At 33.8% G+C, this 18661-nt stretch overlaps 1 protein-coding gene across 15 annotated transcripts in view; it reads left to right on the forward strand.

Annotated features, from left to right (window-relative positions):
* Positions 1-18661, forward strand: part of GABRA5 (gamma-aminobutyric acid type A receptor subunit alpha5) — a 122633-nt gene that overhangs the window by 97112 nt on the left and 6860 nt on the right. For all 15 annotated transcript variants that reach the window (XM_056807073.1, XM_007501057.3, XM_056807072.1 and 12 more), the window contains 2 exons: positions 9320-9463; positions 16400-16552. In XM_056807073.1, coding sequence (XP_056663051.1) covers positions 9320-9463; positions 16400-16552 — 297 coding nt within the window. The remainder of the gene's footprint in view (positions 1-9319; positions 9464-16399; positions 16553-18661) is intronic.

Consider the following 18661-nt stretch of genomic DNA (forward strand, 5'->3'; position numbering starts at 1 on the left):
GTCAGCAACTGACAGACTGCCCAACTCACACTGCCCAGCAGGAGGCTCCCAGTTCCTACTTCTTGTCACTATGGGCTGGTTAATCCCTACACATCTCTATGGTAAGAGGACTTACAGGTCTCCAGTTAAATTTAAAAAAGGAATAAAGAATTCATTTTTATAGTAGTTTGATATGTATGGCACTAAATAAGTAAAATAATTGGGGTAGAATTTTCATTTTTATTATATTAGTGTAAAGGGTAAGCATTGTGACCTAAAACAATATTAATTATTGGTCACCATGGATATCTCAAATAACAAAAAAAAATTTACCCAAGTCAGTCTGGAAATTTATGGTGATTTAATTAATATAGTGGAAAGAAATTTAAGAAGAAAGGAGAAGAAAAGGGTGTATGATTTCTCTGGCCTGGCTTGTGCCAGGTGGGAAGATTAGAAGCTTTAGAAGGTAAGGTTTGGAGAGTAAAAGAGGAAGGATTCAGCCTGAACTCTAAGAGGGCTCAGCCAAGATGCCCGAACCTGAATTAGCTCAACGGCAAACTCACCGCCAAAACTCAGACAAATAGCTGCCACCACGCCAAGATGTTGGGATGCTTAGCATGCTGCCAGCCAGAGGCACCTCTCTGGGAAAAGAGGGCGAAGAGAGGAGGTCACGTGCCTTATATAGATGGTTTTATGTCACTTTCCTGTGTCTCATCTGTACCATTGATAGCTTAGCTTGACTTAGGACAGCCCAAGGGTCTGCCCGCTGTTGAAGGCCATTTTCTCAGATACTTAATCCTTGAGTATGGTGCAGACATTCCTGACCTTGTTAAACTAAGTAGGGTGGAGAAATGAAGAGTTCCCAAGACTTGATTCTGTTAGACCAAGTATCTCCATTGTTACTAATCAGGATATAGCTAAATCAGATCTTCTAAAGTAGGGTCTGAGTAGGGTGGGAATAGTTTTAAAATTCACATTACCTCATCCTACCCATGAACAATTAACAATTTTTCCATAATTTAGATCTAGTTTTAATTGTTTAGAAAGTGTTTTGTAACTGTGTTTATATAATTATTGTGTTTGTCTTGATAGATAGATTCCTAAATATTTTATATTGTCTAGGGTGATTTTAAATGGAATTACTCTTTTTAACTCTTGAAGGCATGCATTTTAACAGAAAGGTAAAAAGGAATTCCTTCTAGGTATTGGGAATAGACTATATAAATAACAATGAAAAGATGAGATAATACATAGTTGAAGTTTTCTGACTCTTTGAATGAAAAGGAATAGTACAAAATAAGGATAAAAAGATAGGTTGAAGCTAGATGGTGGAATATATTGAAAGTCAGGCTTTGGGATTCCGTTGAGGGGAATAGGACATGTTTTGTTTTCTGTTTATTTTAGCATGCTATAGAGAAGGAACATATGACAATTCATCTCTCTGACACATTAGTCAGATGATTTTGCTAACAGCATAAGAAATGGGGTTTCCAGGAGTTAAATTAGTTCATAAATTAGTAAAGTGATAACATTCTCTCTGGAATTGATGAGGAGCTTAACTAGGAGTTAGAAATATGAGTTGAAAGGAGGGCCAGACTTGACATGTCTTTAGGAGGTAGAATTAAAAGAACTTGGCAGTTAATTAACTATGGCCTGTAAAAAAATTAGAAGAGAAAAGAGGCTATGAAGCTTGAGATCTAAGAATGGCAGTGTCATTAAAAGTCAAATAGGTAACTAGGATTAATGTGCCAGACATTGTGCACTGAAGGTACAAAAAAAATTAGATCTTTTAATCTAAATGAGGAGACAAAATACAATCATATACAAATAAAGCATTTGTATACATGATTGATCACATAAATATATTTATTATACATATGATTGTATATGCACACTTATGTACATATATAACATGGTCTTATATATGATATTAGTCTCTGAAGGATGGTGCTAAGATTAAAGAGAACTGGGAAAGGTTTCTTAGAGAAGGTGAGGTGTTAGCTAAGAATTAAAGGAAGTGAAGGAATCTTGGAAGTAGAGGTGATGATGGAGAGAATTCCAGGCATTATAGGGAGTTATCAAAAATACTTGGAGTTGGGAGGTGGAGTCTCTTTTGAGAGTAATAGGAATAAGGTTAGTGTCATCGCATCACAGAACACATGCAGAGGAGGAAGGTATAAGAAGAGTGGAAAGGTAGGAAGGGGCCAGAATATGGAGGTTTTTAAAAGCCAAACGGAGGATTCTATATAACCAGAAATAGGGAAATTATATATGTCAGGGTAAGGTCACAAAGGTGCCAATTTAAGGAACCAACAGGCAAAGAGGAAATTAGATTCTGTAGTACTGAAGAACTGGTACATATGGTTTCTGAGTAACCCCAAGTTGTCTGTAAAAGGGTATAAAGCTTGAAAGATACTATAGGACAGAAAGCTAAATGCTTTCCTCGACCTGTTTTTTTTTTTTTTGAAAGGAAGAAAATGAAATATTCAAACCATATGTCAGTTGAGTTTGATTTAGATTTGTGGTAAAATCAGGAGTTGAACTCAGTAGAAATTAAATTCAAAGTCAGAGAGGTTATTAAATTAAGGTGATAGATTAAGGGACTAGCAGTGTCTGGTGGGGTAAGGAATATTCTACTTTATTCTTTCTTTTTAGTCAGGGAGAATCAGAGGAATCTCCAGCATTAGTTAGCATGGTAAAGCAGAGCAACAATATAATACTAAGAATAAGAAGGTGGTTCATAGGAAAATTGGAAGAATTTGCTAATAGCAGGACAGGAAGATTACTAAACTGCAAAAAGCTGCCAAAATAAATCAAACCTAAGGTTTTTAAGATCCTTCAGGACTCAGTTCCCTTTAGGATGGCCTAGGGACTTACTGTTGCCAGGAAAGACTGGTATCATATGTTATGAACTAGGAGGCTAAGCTTTAGCACTGGAAGAGTATTTGGGGGAGGAAAGATTTTTTGTGGGGTGAGAGCTACTGAAGGAATGTTTAAATCTATAAGGAAAAAAAGGAGGGCCTCCAAGTCTTGAAAGGTGGTGAAGATGCTATGATCAGAGGCAGAGAGTAGGATAAGGGGATATTCTTCCACAACAGTGAAGCAATATTTAAGTGAAATGGAAGAAAACTGAAATAGAGTAAACAACCTTGATATTCTCCATGAAAAAGATAAATTTTTGTACTCATAATGATTGTAATTGGGTGGATTTTGGGGACTTGGAAATGGAGAAAGTTTGGAATATATGAGGCATGCTATTAATACTAGATAGTTAAATAGGGATCTATACAAGGAATTCTGAGGCACACTGAAGTTCCCTGCTAAGGTCAGATAGGATCTGTAATGAAGCTAAGTAGCAATTATACTCTTTGTCTAGCAATCTTTTCCATCTCAGAAATTGGGCTGAAGAAAGTGAAAAAGAGGTTTTACCCAGTAACGAATACTGGAAGCTATATCCATCAGGTCAAGGGGATTGGGAAATTTGGGGTTCAAGAAAAAAATTATCCTTTAACTCATTGTCTGAAACAGTGATATATAAAGGAATCAGGCCAGATAGCATCTAATGTTAGGAATGTTTGTTCCCAAGATTTTGTCTAAAATAGGTATGTGGAGTGCATATGCATAACTTAACTTGGGATGAGAAACATGATGGCATGGGAAACTTGGGATGGGACAAATAAAAAAGATATTCCCTTAAAATCTTTCTATGAAGGATCTCAAAGTGATACAGATCTTTCTCTGCTATATAATAATGCTTTTTATCCTTCCTCTAGACTAATTGTTGGAGAGTTTGTTCTTGTTGTTTTATAAAGTATAAATGTTCATCAATGATACAATTAAAATGGTGGAATATGAAAAAGGCTAGGGAACTGATAGACAAGGAAAAACAAGGAGTAAACTCATTAAAATAGACAAATGAGTATAATAAAGAGAAAGGTTAATAGGAGAAAGGTGTTCTACTTTGATTATGTTTCATGGTGCAATTTAAGGTATTAAATCAGAAAGTACCTGTATACACTTCTAAAAAGTGAAATGGTTGGGGGAAGAATTTTCTCTTCTTCTTCTTCTCTTGTATACTAAATTTGGTTTCCTTTTGGTTGGAAAAATGTACAAGTAGAACCATATTGGATACCTCTGTCCCCCATACCTTCACTACATTTCAAAAGGCAAAAAACATGGAAGACCTTACTCCCTTCACTTTCAGTGCTTAGATCCTGATGGACTATAGATGAATGGTTGTTTTTCACTTTTAATTAAAAAAGGTATTGATTATTATTTGGTTTTAGAAATAATACATTTCCCTAGAGGTCCTAATAGTTGCTGAGGTCTATAAAGTGGCTGCTCGGGTCTATTGAGGATCTCTAATCTATAGCCTTGTGTATAAATTCTTCTCCCAACTTTGGAATCTATTTCCATTCCTTTACTGGCTTTCTGGGACACCAGGAGAGACCATATATTCACTCATAATTTTGCCAACAGGTCTGATGGATTCTCTGTCTGGTTTCTGGTGTATTGGGTGAAGAACTTTGCAGCATCTACTGCTTTAACACTTTCCCTGTTGTAGGGAAGTCTGTCTCTGACTGAAAGGTATTCTGTGAATACAAATGACTGTTATTTAGGACTGGCCTGTTTCACAGAGGGAGTTCTAAAATAGGTTTCATTGGGTGTCAATGTTATTGAGCAGATGAGCTAGGAAGAAAAACAACGTAGGACAGCAGGTAGACAGGGTCACAGAAGTGCGACCACTGGGGTCATTCAGCAAATCAAGAAAGAAACCAAGGGCTGAGGGAGCTCATCTTTAGCCATACAGAAGCAGCATGGCTTCATTATCACCTGCTGTCCTATCATTTATTAATGTCTTTGGACAGAATTTGGTACATTTATTTGGAAAGGAAAAAATTCATATTTCTACATCATTGCCTTGCATTATTCACAGTGCTGTAAAATTTACATAAAGTGGAAGGAAACAAATCTTGTTCAGGAGTATCTAGTGTCATTGATGTCTTGTTTGGTGAACTTGTGCCATTTGTGGCATTTCACAAAGAAATTACAGTTATGATTATGATACTCAGATTCAAAAAATTCAGCAGTATGCAAGCCAAAGAAGAAAGCTGCCGTACCTCTTAAAGGTTAACAATTTCTACTGAGGATCTTTGTTTTCAGACACTCTCAAAGATAGTCTGGTGTAGGGGATAAGGATACAGACTCAGAGTTAGGAAGGCGGGGCTTCAAATTCTACCTCCAATTCATAGTGGTTATATGCCTGTAAAAAAATAATTTGACCTCTCAGTATTTCAGGTAACCCTTAAAGAATATGAATTACAATATTGGTGTCAATCTGTATTGCTAAAGGCTCCTTTGTCCCAATGAAATCATGGGTACAATTTTTAAAAAATGAAAAATGACATGATTTTCCTAGACCAAAGAAGCACCAGTTTTGTTCAATATTAATGTTTAAGTCTCTTTTCCTCTATGTTTACTAATAATAAAAGTTCTCTGCAACAATGTGGCATGAATGTATACATTGAATTTTTTAACCATCATTAAACATTATTTTAATTAGTAAGAGAGAGAGAGAGAAAGAGTAAGAGAGAGAGACTCCAAAATAGCCTTTCCAGTGAAGAATGTGGGCCTTTCCGGTCAAGTTAAAAATGCCTTTTCCTTAATATTATAATACTAGCATGGCTCTTTAGTTCCCTTTCTTTAGGTACTACTTTCACTTCTGCAGAAAATCCCTCCATGACTTCTTATCAGGTACAAGTATTATTCCTTTTCAAGTCATGAGATTCTTTCATCTGGATATTTCATCATCTAGGGAGCATCATTTTAGTAATTAGGCTGCCCACTTGTCTTTCAGTCTTGCTGGATAACTGAACCACTTTCTTTTCGACTAATATAATATTTATTACTCAAAGTTTGGCAAAATGTTTTCCAAATATATTATCTGATCCTCCCAACAATCCTGTTTGGTATATGTTAATATTATTCAGATTTTATAGATAAGGAAATAGATGATATATAAATGTTAAGTGACTTCTGAATAGTCATACAGCTAGTGTCTGAGGTAGGATATGAATTCAAATCTTTCCTAATCCAGTTCCAGTTTTCTATCAAATAAACCATTTAGCATATCCTCAGTGACTTGGCATGGGCAAGTCACCACTGGAAATGTGATTTACTTCATCTAGTAATTGTAATCATTCAAATATAGTTTTTTTAATGTTTATATGATCATTATCTTCCATAATTAGAAGACATATAGTATCAATAATTGATTCCAACAGAGAGCTACGTGACACAATGGATAATGTGTTGGCTAAGGAGTCAGGGAAAATTGAATTTAAATCTAACCTCAGACACTTGTTAGAACTGTGTTGGTGAAACTATGGCATGTGTGTCATTGGGTGCTGCTCCCTTCTCCCTCCCCATGCAAGCCTAAGGACATTTTTCCCATCACCTGCCCCTCTCTCCAGCACCCCAATGGGAGCACTTCCTTCCTCCTCTTTCTGGGGTAAGGAGGGAGGAGGAGGATTACAGTTTGGACACTCAGTCTCCTAAAGGTTCATCATCACTATATTAGAATATCTTTTCCAGGGTTGTTGTGAGGACAAAGGTATTTTCAAAATGTTTACAAATGCTAAAATGCTATATAAATGTTATCTTTTATTCTTGAATTTATTAAATACTTAATATGGTCACGTGCTGTGGTAATCAGTGGAATATAATAAAGGCCTAAAGAAAGCTCTTCTGCTCAAGAAGCTCACATTCCAAAAAGGGAAAATGCCAATACAATACGTAGGAAAACAGTTTCTTAATCTCCTTTCATTTTTAGCAGGTCATGCATTTAGTAGCATTTAGTTCCAGTAATGCTCACACCATCACCTGGACTCCTTTGTGATTTTAATATGCATTCCTTTGTAATCCTGGCATATATTTACATATGGTTGGCTAGGGATGAAGGTAGAGTGTAGTTGGAGAATACAATTTTTCATAGTGATACTAATTGTACTCTTGGTTCAGCCTCTCTTTTCCTCAATAACATGATCCACTCAACTAATACAATTAATCCTGATGTCATTTGGTTGGAGTATCTATCCTAAAATGGATGACGAATTCTAGAAAAATTCTCTAGTACTGACCTAGATGTATTATTAAAATCGATTTATCCTTCCTTGAACAGCATTAATAATTTTTTAAAAATGAATCCAATTGGGGTGTCCATTGGTTGGGCTGAACAAATTGTGGTATCTGTTGGTGATGGAATATTATTGTGCTGAAAGGAATGATGAACTGGAGGAATTCCATGTGAAGTGGAACAACCTCCAGGAATTGATACAGAGTGAAAGGAGCAGAACCAGGAAAACATCATACACAGACAGATATACTGTGGTACAATAGAATGTAATGGACTTATCTACTAGCCGCAATGCAATGATCCAGGACCATCCCAAGGGGCTTATGAGAAAGAATACTATCTATATCCAGAGAAAGAACTGTGGGAGTAGAAAAACATATGATTGATCACATGGTTCAATGAGTATATGATTGGGGATTTGGACTTTAAATGATCAATCTATTGCAAACATTACTGATATGGAAATATGTTTTAAACAATGATACATATTTAACCCAGTGGAACTGCTTGTCAGCTTTGGGAGGGGGGAAGGAAAAGGGGACGGAAAGAACATGAATCATGAACCATGGAAAAATATTTCAAATAAATAAATAAATATTTTTAAAATGAACCCTATCAATGTGGGAAATGGACTTATAAAAGACCTTGTATATTTTTCTGTTTGTTTTACAAAAAGCAAAAGCAAAAACAAAACCTTTAGGGAAAGAACAATTTATTGGAGATCATTTTCAAAGTCACTGAGTTTCTACATTGTGTTGACAAATGAAATATTCAAAGATATGGTCTCTGCCTTACCAAGATCACATTAGACCACCACTATTTCATAAAAGAACTGGGAGAAACAAAAGTATTCCAGGTTTCATAGAACCTCTGGACAAAGATAATTATCATCATCATCATAAATTATTTTTAAAACATATGGCATTGTGTACTTTTTATTCTCTCCAGCAAAAGCACAGTTTGTGACTTTGAATGGAACTTTAAAGTTGTTGGATTTCTTTAGCTTGTTAACCAGGTTTGTTCCTCAGGGGTTATATAGCACCTCTTTATTACACCACCCCCTTAAGTACATCCCCCTAGTCACCTCTAGTTCTGAAGTAGCAGTTATTTTTTAGAATACATAAATGCATACCACTTAGGTTACAATTTGTCAAGAACAAAATGATTTAGTGGGAGTATAGCTGTTTAGTGTAGAAACACATACTAAGCAATGAATTTCTATATTTCTGTGCACTGTAACCTCATTTATATGGTTCCTGCCTATCTTAAGTAACTGGGCCATTTTGTGAATGCAGTTATTTGCACAAAGGGAATTTTTCTAATCCCACCATCAGGGAAGAAGGCTTTGTAATTCTTAAGCATAGAACTTCAGAAGTTGCAATGTCAGCTTGCACAAATGGAAACCATTATTTTGTATAAAACGTTTTTGGCTAATATTACATGCAAGGGATCAGTCAGACATTCCTTTGAAATGTCACATATCTAGATGATCATATATCTGATCAATCTGTATGTAGTATATTCCATGATACTTAGGAACAGTAGAATGGCTTTATTCTAAAATTATTGAAGCCTTTTCATAGCTGTCTTTATGTTGATTCAAATTTCAGTTATATTTTACATTCTTATTTCTAGTTAGAAGTTTTTGCTTCAAATCTTAACTATATTGCATACTAGTCATATGACCTACTCCCTATAATCCTCATCTGTAAAAAGGTGCAAGAGATAATTAGATGATTACTAAAATCACTTTCAAAACTAACATCTGACTTCATGATTCTGTGAATGACCAGGAGGCCAGATGATTGACTGAAAGTGACATGAAGAACCTGGGATTAGAATGGAAGATTTCAATCCTCCAAATTCAATATTTTCACAAATAGATCTAATAGTATATAGATATATAAAAGTATGGATAGATGAATGAATAAGTACAGTGATATCTTTACAAGGTCGTCACAAAGCACTGGTTTCCGAGTACACTAATCTATCTAAACTATAAGGATGTCAAAGGATTAGAGATCTGCATCTGGTCCATTCTGACTACTCTACACATTTATTAAATCTGAGTTTTGACCTAATAATTTCAGAACTATACCTGCTGACTCATATCATGATTCCTATTTGTGGCTAAAATATCCTAGGTTCTGCCCAACAGGAAATTAAACTATCTTTTAAACTGTCACTTTTTACTGTCCTTAACAGATGCATATCCTAATTCTGAAGTGATCTACATCTGGACTAATGGCACTGCTAAATCTGTGGTGGTAGCAGAAGATGGATCCCGTCTAAATCAGTATCATCTGATGGGGCAAACTGTGGGAACTGAAAATATCAGTACCAGCACAGGTATAAGAAAAAGAATTAACTATTTGCATTTAAATTAATTCTAAGATAAATTATTATAACACTTTTCAGTCCTTACAGGCTCTAAATTCCTTTATAATAGAAATAGAGAGCAAATGTATCATATCGTCAAAGAATTTGGCTCACAGAATGGCAATTATCCTTACAGACAGACTGAGACACTAGTCTGCATAGGTTTAGAAAATAAATATTCCTGATTTACTAATCTTCAAAACTCATTTCTCCCTTTTAAGGAAAGGTGCCAGGAGAGAGTCTGCCCTACCTATGTTTGACCTACATGACACTGATTTGTTGAACAAAAGCAGGCCAATAAAAAGAGAGAAACTAGATGTAATGGAATTTTTAGCCATGGGTTATTACCTAGTGAGAGGGCACTGACCTTCACAGTACCATTTTATGCAGAAGAAAACCAAGGTACCATGTAATGGAGGAAGCACAGAAAACAATGAAGCATCAGACTAGAATGTGAGGTGTTGCACACTAATTGCCATGGTTATTTAGTTGTGAAAAGAGAATTTAGGGACAGCCCTGCTTTGTCAGGAAGAACGTAGGGGTAGTCACATCAGATTAGTGCGCTACCTGTTTGTTAAAGAGTTGAAGAAGCCTAAGCATCTCAGGAAATGGAAGATTTATTCCACCTAGGAGATCAATAAATGCTTTATGGAGGACAGGGTACCCTAGAAATGAGTATGGGTTTTCACAGAGACTCATGGGTTTGACTGGATAGTTCATGACTGAATAATAAGTAGCCCAGTTTGTATGTTTCATTAAAAAAAAAGAAAGTAATTGCTATGAAATACACTGGGAAAGGTAACCTGGAGACAGATTATGAAATATGTTGAATGCTTGGCTAAAGAGCTTTTATTTTAGCCTGATAGAAAGAGGGAGCCCAGGAAAATTTTTGAACAGGAAACATGTGATTATGCTTGTGTTTCAGAAAGAATCTTATTTGTCTTTGCATTTATGTGTAACTTTTTTAGAAGGAAGCTACTAGAGACAGAAAAATACTTAAGGGAATATTATAGAAAGTGCACAAGAATGAATGATTCAAGAATGATGATGTTGACGTAGAGGGAGGAACTGAAAAACGTATGAATATATTTGTCTTGAAATTAATTCAAATGGAAATAATTTTCAGTGATTAATGTTCTTTGCATTGATGTTTAAAATTATTTCTAATAAACATTTGCTTTTCAAAAATATCTCATTATAATAATTCAGGGAAAAAGTGATGTAGACCTGAGATAGCACTGTAACTATGAAAGTGGGCAGTAAGGAATCAATAGGAGACAATAATCTACAGGGATGAAATTTACAGAATTTGGTAAATGGTTGAATATTAAAGGAAAAGGGTGAGAGATGAAAGTTCAAGAATGATTCAGAGCTTTCCATTATGGGTATCTAATATTAGATAGTGCCATCAATAAAAATGGAAACACTATTAGGAGAATGGGGCAAGATAATGGATTAGTTTCTTAAGTGAAAAGTTGTTGCCTGTCCCATTTGTTTAACAACAACAACCTATGAGTCACAGAAAGAGTCACAGTAGACATAAGACTGTAACAAAAGAGAATGAGAATCAGCTGAAGGTAAATGATCATGGATACTTTTAAAACTGCCTTTAAAATTAATTTTAAATAAGTAAGCAATTTGCATTAGAAACTATGAGAGGACTTTCAGGTGAAAGAACAGAGATTTTAAAATGGAAGGATCTTAAAAGTGCATTTATCATTTACCTAAGGTTATACAGTTAATTAGTGTCAAAAAAGGATTTGATTATGTATTCTTAGCATGATATAGGAAATAGAATGTTGGCCCTAGAATCATGTTCAAATCCTCCTTCTATCAATATTAGATGCTTGGCAAGACATAAATCATAACTACCCCACACGTCAGGTTCCCCATCTGGAAAATAATACCTACCTCACAGGATGGTTATGAGATTTAACTGAAATTATATATATATATATGTATATATATATATATATATATAAAGTGCTTGGAAAACATTAAGAGGCACATAAAATGACAGTTATTATTGACAAAAGCAGCACTGGATAGAGAGCTAACAAAGATGTGGAGTCATTTTTCCTCTGCCACATACTGCCTATATGACTCTGGGCTCTCTAAGACAATAAATGTTTAATTCTTTTGGTTGAAAGGAAGGTGTCGATCTGTTCTGGTAGAGAGACTTTACTCACTTAGGAATTCTATATATTTATGAAACTACAGATTCAGGTCATATCTCCTTTTTAATTTTAATTCTACCTCTACTGTTCCACTTTTACAGGAGAAGGGGAAGAGGAAAAGGAACAGGATGATGGGAAAGCCCTGTATTTGGAACAGTCTTGATTTGAAAAGGGAGAGGAACTTAGGTGAATGACCAATATGTGCATAATCCCTTCATGACCATGGATGAGATAATAACTTTGTTTCCAGTTTGTAGGTCACCTATCAACAAGAACATTCTTAATAGATAGTCTGGGAAGTATGATTAAATATCATAGCAGTTTCATTATTTGAGGAAAATGTTAGCTTTAAGGGGAGAAAAAATAAGGCAATATATTTTCATCATAAATGAGAAAGTGAAATAACTGTGAACTTACATATGCAACTATTTTTAATGGTGGGATGGGTTAGGACCTTCCTATGAATAAGAAGTTTGGCATTCTACGTCATTTCTCAATTTAGTTGTACTATAACTAGTATAGTACCCTATCCACCTCCTAAACACAAGCTCTTCATTATGTTTTACTCCTATCTCTAAATCTATAGGTCTATATCTCTTTTGTACCATCTTGTTATTTTACAGCCTACATCAACATAAACTCTTTTATCAAGTTCAATCAGAATAATCTCTTATTAAGTTTTTACTCTCTAACTTTCTCTCATGTGTATTAAAGCCATGACAGTAAATGTCCTGGGGAAGAGACTGAGTTTTGAATTAGAGGATAAGGGTATTAGTATTAGCTCTGCCAGCTGTGGATTTGAAGAAAGGCACGTCATTGAACATCTCTGCCTTTAAGATTACCTTTAAAATGAAATTTAAGTAACTAAGCAATTTATGTTAAAATTATCAGAAAGGGCTTTCAAGTTAAAGAATAGAGATTTAAAATTGGAAAAGACTTTAGAGATCATTTAATCCTCTCCTTTTTAAGATGAAGTAACTGAGGTTCAAGGAGTTTAAGTGATTTGCCCAATGTTACATAGTGGCAACAAAGCAGAGATTTGAATTGTATACTCTTAGCATAACATAGGAGATACAGTATTGGCCCTGGAATCAGGAAGAATTATCTTCAAATCCTAACTCAAACACATCATTTGCCTAGGCCTCATTTTTCTTGTCGTTAAATTGAATGGTTTGAAGTACATGATTGGAAGATTCTGTGGCATTGTGGGCACAAGGACATAATCAAGATCTACAATATAATAATAAGAATAATAAGCCATAGTGGCTATAGCATTTCAGATCAAGATGCTTAGTAGACAAGATACATTCTGATGCTAACTGAAAGTACTGTATCTGTGACTATGATATCAAATGTGAATAGCAATTATGAAAAAAAGAGAGAAAAAGGAGAAAGATTTCCTTCTTGTTCTTCTAAACCCACCAAAAAAAAAAAAACTCTGGGAATCTAAATATAAAAGTGACCTTAGAAAATATCCATCAAAACTCTTACAAATGAGCAACTGAGATTCTGAAAAGTAAAATGATTAACCCAAGGACATAATGATATTAAGTGGCACAGATAGTACAATATTAAAACCTAGAGTGCAAATCTAGTTTTTTTTGCTATGTTTCATTGTCTCACTTGACCAAGCATTTTAGACATTTCCTTTTATTAAAGAATCCATTTAGAAATGGTTCTACAGCACATACTTCTTTTCTAAACATTCATATAATCAGTCTTCTCTTCACATCAATTCCTAATTGAAAATACCACTGGAAAAAGACAGCTGGCTTCCTTACTTTACTATTATTTGTCTCTTTTTTTTTTGCCATCAGCCCTTCACAATTCCAGCACTAAAACCCAAACCTCTTGGTACATCAGTGTACAATATAGAAGTTGAGCTCCTCCTATAGCTCGGTATAATTATTATATCCACCATCCTTTAAGCATTCATCCATCCCATTCCTTACCAGTTTACCATCAGAACAGCATTATTCTCAGCAATGAATGGCAGTTCACCTCTTGCTTCCCATAGGACAAAGAAGATCCAGAAATATTGGTACATCTCCAAGGAGAGTTCACTAGAAGCAGAATGGAGAGGAAAGGTCCTCTCCTTAGCTGACAGCAAGCAAGCGTCTTGTCCCAAACTCTTTCTGCCTTGGTTTTCTTCTTCTTTCCCTTTTTTCACACTAGGACAGAATACTGAGGTTTTAGGTAGGGTCCTTGCAACTTTGTATTCACAGACTTTGTTCTGACCAACCTTAGACCCACATCTATTTTCTTGTTTTGGGGTTTAGGCTAATAGAGGGAACATCCATACACATTGATTTTATGTGATGCACTGAGTTACATCTGGGCAGGCTGTATTGTGATTGCAGGGTGGATGGCTCAGGAAGCAAGACACAGATTGTAACCAGGGATTAGTAAAAATGCAGAAATCCGATTTGACTCAGAGAAAGCCTCATTCAGCAATGGATTTGGTGGTCTTCATCAGGCTCTCCAGAAGCTTGTAATCAGGGTCATTTGGGAAACATGGTCAAAGAAATTCCTTTTATTATCCTCCTACCATTAATGAACTATTCTCCATTTTAAAATGAATGGATTTTCTTTGTATATAATTAACACTTCCCAATAAATATTCAAAGTGAGAAAAAAAGAAAAATTCTCTCCTGTACATTTCCACAAAACTACCTACTTGAGTGATTGCAGGTCATTTTCTACTTGATTAATTTAGCAATAATAAAAATAAGTGGGCCACTCAACAAGCATTTATTTTAATGTATTTTTATTTATTTTGTTAATTTCTTAATTACATGTAAAATATTTGAACATTCCTTTTTAAAAATTTTGAGTCCCAAATTCTCTCCCTCCTTCTGTCCCTTCCCCTCCTTGAGAAGGTAAGACATTTGATACTGATTGTATATGCAAATCATACAGAAAAGGTTTCCATATTAACCATGTTGCAAAAGAAAATATAGACAAAAATAAACTATAAAAAACTGGTGCTTCAATTTGCATTCAAAGTTCATCAGTTCTCTCTTTGGATGAGGATAGCATTTTTTCATCATGGTTTCTTAGGAATTTAACAAGTATTCATTGAGTAAGCACTTGCTATGTTCTGGGAAACAAAAAGAAAATATAGTTTGGTATCAATATCATCCAATGGATATAAAATAAAATTTATTGCCCTTAGTGCTGTCTTTATAAATGTTGTTAGAGTCTTGTGTGCATCATTCTTATGACTCAGTTTTCTATACTCTACTGCTTCATTCAAGTATTCTCCTCTTTCTTTCTCCCATTTTCTTCATCTCCTTCATTCCCTATGCTTCAATAACATGCCATTAGTTTTTTTTATATTTTTTATTTATTCATTCTCCAAACATTGTACCCATTTGATCTTTTTATTATTATAAATAATTTCTATTAATAATTTAAGTCTTTTTTGTTGTTATTAAATTCCACAGAACAGAGGTTCTTAACATAAATTCTGTGAATGCAAAAAGGTTTTTTTGTATATATTTATTTCAATTTAATTGGTTTCCATTGTAATTCTATATATTTTATTATATACATTTAAATTATTATTCTGATAACGCTTCACCAAACTTCCAAAGCGGTATATATATATATATATATTAGATAAATGCATTCACAATACATATATGTATTATATTCAGCAATGAATGGAATATTCATGATATATACACATGTATCTATATATACCTATATGTGTGTATGTACTCTGACCTAAAGTATAATTTCAATTTTATATTCTCTTGGTCAGAAGATATGAATAATTTAGTAACTTTTCTATAATTCCAAATTATTTTTTGAGACTGAATTGATTATTTAATAGTTCTATGCTTGTTTTCTGGAAGTCCTCAAAACATCAAAAAAATGGTCCTATCTTTGCCAATTTGCATTTCTTTGATGATCAATGACACTGAGTCCTTTGTTAGCGGACTATTATTTTTATTTCTCCTTTTGGAGACGCATATATTTGTATCCTCTACAACTTGAATGTCAGATTTCTATTAGATATACAAAAATGTTTCCAATCCTCTCTCTCTCTCTCTCTCTCTCTCTCTCTCTCTCTCTCTCTCTCTCTCTCTCTCTCTCTCTCTCTCTCTCTCTCTCTTGATGTATGTATGTAATTAGAATAGCAATGATTTTTCATTTGCAAATATATATTTTTAATTTTATCTGGTCCAAATCTGTAACTTAATTAGTGTAGAGAAATTCCTGTGAGGAAATTTCACCCTCACCCCTTATCAATACTAATCTGAAAGTTCTGAAAGTTCCAGCTTTAAAGAGTTGCTGGGGGCAATAAGAAGTGAAACACCTTGCCAAGAGATAAATAATTATGCATTTCTAATTCTGAGGACCTCAATCTATTCATTACTACAAAAGATTCTTTTATGTAATTGAATTTATCTGTTCTGTCTTTTATAAACCATTCTGGTCATGAATTTTTCTATTATTTACAGTTGTGAAATTTTGTATACCTTTTATTGTCCTCTAGTCTTGTTGTGCTTTCCCATTCCCCTTTAAAAATACTGTTTAATATGAAACTGAAAAGTTATGGAATGAACATTGCTTTGCATTTTAATACTTCCTATAAACACCTCCTTTGTTGCCTGCACGAATATTCCAGGTGATGAAATTGTATGCTTTCTAAAGTTTCCATGCCTCTCTACAAGGAATTTACTAATTTCTAGTATCATGTTTATTTATTTTTTATTTATAGGAGAATACACAATAATGACAGCACATTTCCATTTAAAAAGAAAGATCGGTTACTTTGTCATTCAGACATACCTCCCCTGCATAATGACAGTGATCTTATCCCAGGTATCATTTTGGTTGAACAGAGAATCAGTCCCTGCTAGAACTGTTTTTGGTAAGTTTACTTATCTATGTTTTCATAAGGTACTGGACATCATTTCCTCAAATGTTTATTTCCTAAACATCTTCTCTCATCTAAGTTTTCAAATGTTTTATGTGGCATTGTTAATCTGTTATGGACACATTTCCTTCCCTTGAGATTTTCCTCTATCTGAGATGTCCATAAGTTAACAATCAAAGAAACAAAGACTAAGGCAAATATTGAGTTTGTTATGATAGGGAAATTTTTAGTGTTCTTTATTGCAAATGTGATAACATATATAATTCAAGAACCTTTTCTTTAGAATATATTTAGGATTTCAGTAATGGCATATCCACAGACTGAAGTTCATTTGATAAGACTCTTCTTTATTATTTCTGTATAATAGGGAGGGGGAATATAAAGTGATTAATTCCTTCACCAATGAGGAGAGTCTTTTATGAATGGGCTTAAGTCCTGAGATACCCTGATAAATTTTGCCATGGTGGAAAATCTTTTCCCACTATTGCAAAGACAACCTATATCTGTGTGTAGATCTTCAACTTATGTGTACCTGATGGTTTACATTGTCATCATCACTGTCTATATTGATCTGAGAAGACATCCATGGGAGTAGAGCTAGTAAATGATGAATTCATTGGTCTAGAAAAGATACAACATGATCTTCTAGTTTGTTAACCACTTTGGCAGTAAATATAATAGAATGGCAAAAAGAAGGTGGATCCTAAAATTGACACACAATTTTTAGACTATCTCAAAATATTAACTCTTGGTACTCTACTAACAAGTTAAATCATCATTATTTTCAATGTAATAAATCTCTTTACATTATCAATAATTAATTAATTCACATTAACTTGAAATGTCAAATCTCATTATTTCTGGTAGAAAGCCACTTTGAAATGTTATACTGATGATAGCAATATTTCATCCTAACAAACCATTAACATATAAAATTATTTTATTCAAAAATTAGTTAATAGTTTTATTTTTATCTTTTTCATAAAGTTATGTTTAAAAAGAACCACAGTTTTAATATGGGTACACACATATGGACAAAACCATGAATGATACAGACATAAAACACAAACAAATATTTATGAATTGACTCTTACAAAAAGAGCTTCACATATATGCTACAGATATCCATCCATACATATATATGTCAATATAACATGATATGACATGATATGATGTAATATTATATAATCTTTTGACACCCACCAGTAATAATCATATATTATATATTCTTAGAAAGTACCCTGTTGTATTAAGAGATTAAGTTACTAGACTTTGAGTGCAGTCAGAAGGTATCAAGGACAGAATGTAAACTCAACCAGGAATTGCTAACTTCAAGATGAACAATCTATCCCCTTTGCCATACTGCCTTTATTTTGTTAGTGGAATCAACATGCTTGTAGAAAGGATTTATGTTTTGTTTGGGAAATGAGATTATTTGACTATGCATTTTAAAAATAGAAGGCTCCTTAGATTCCATCTAATACTAAAGTTTATTGATTCAATTTTTCAGTACATTTTAATTAGCGTAATATTTTGAGGTGAAGAGTATTTCTTTTATAGCATTCAATTAAGAACATGGAAGAGCAAATTAAATGTAATAGAAATGAAATACACTAATTTGGGAAATTTTAAAATAATTTTTATTCATGATAAATCTTCAATTTAAAATTGAATGTTTTAACAAGATGGCAGAGAATTACTTCAATTTCTGTATTATACATAGTCTTCATATCTATACCATTCATTATGTTATTTTTGGGAAATTGATTATGTAGATTTGACTTAAGAAAAAATGCAAATTATAATAACAAATATTCTGTTTATCCAAGATTTTTGGGAAATGGAAATGTAAGATGATGAATGTAAGGTCCTTCCCACAGTAGTGTTCAGAATTCATTTTTAGTCCTCAGGCAAATCCCTGAAATGATTAGAGTTTCCCCATATAAAACATCGAGTTTTTCATATCCCCCTGGACTTAGAGCAATCAAAGGAAGATACACTCCACTGAAATTTGTAATCTAAAAAAAGCCTCTAAAAAACAATTTCATAGAACTACCAGAAAATACACATGGGGAAAATTAAACAAATAACTAAAGTGTACCT

The sequence above is a fragment of the Monodelphis domestica genome, chromosome 8 (assembly GCF_027887165.1).
Source record: "Monodelphis domestica isolate mMonDom1 chromosome 8, mMonDom1.pri, whole genome shotgun sequence".
NCBI lineage: Eukaryota > Metazoa > Chordata > Mammalia > Didelphimorphia > Didelphidae > Monodelphis > Monodelphis domestica.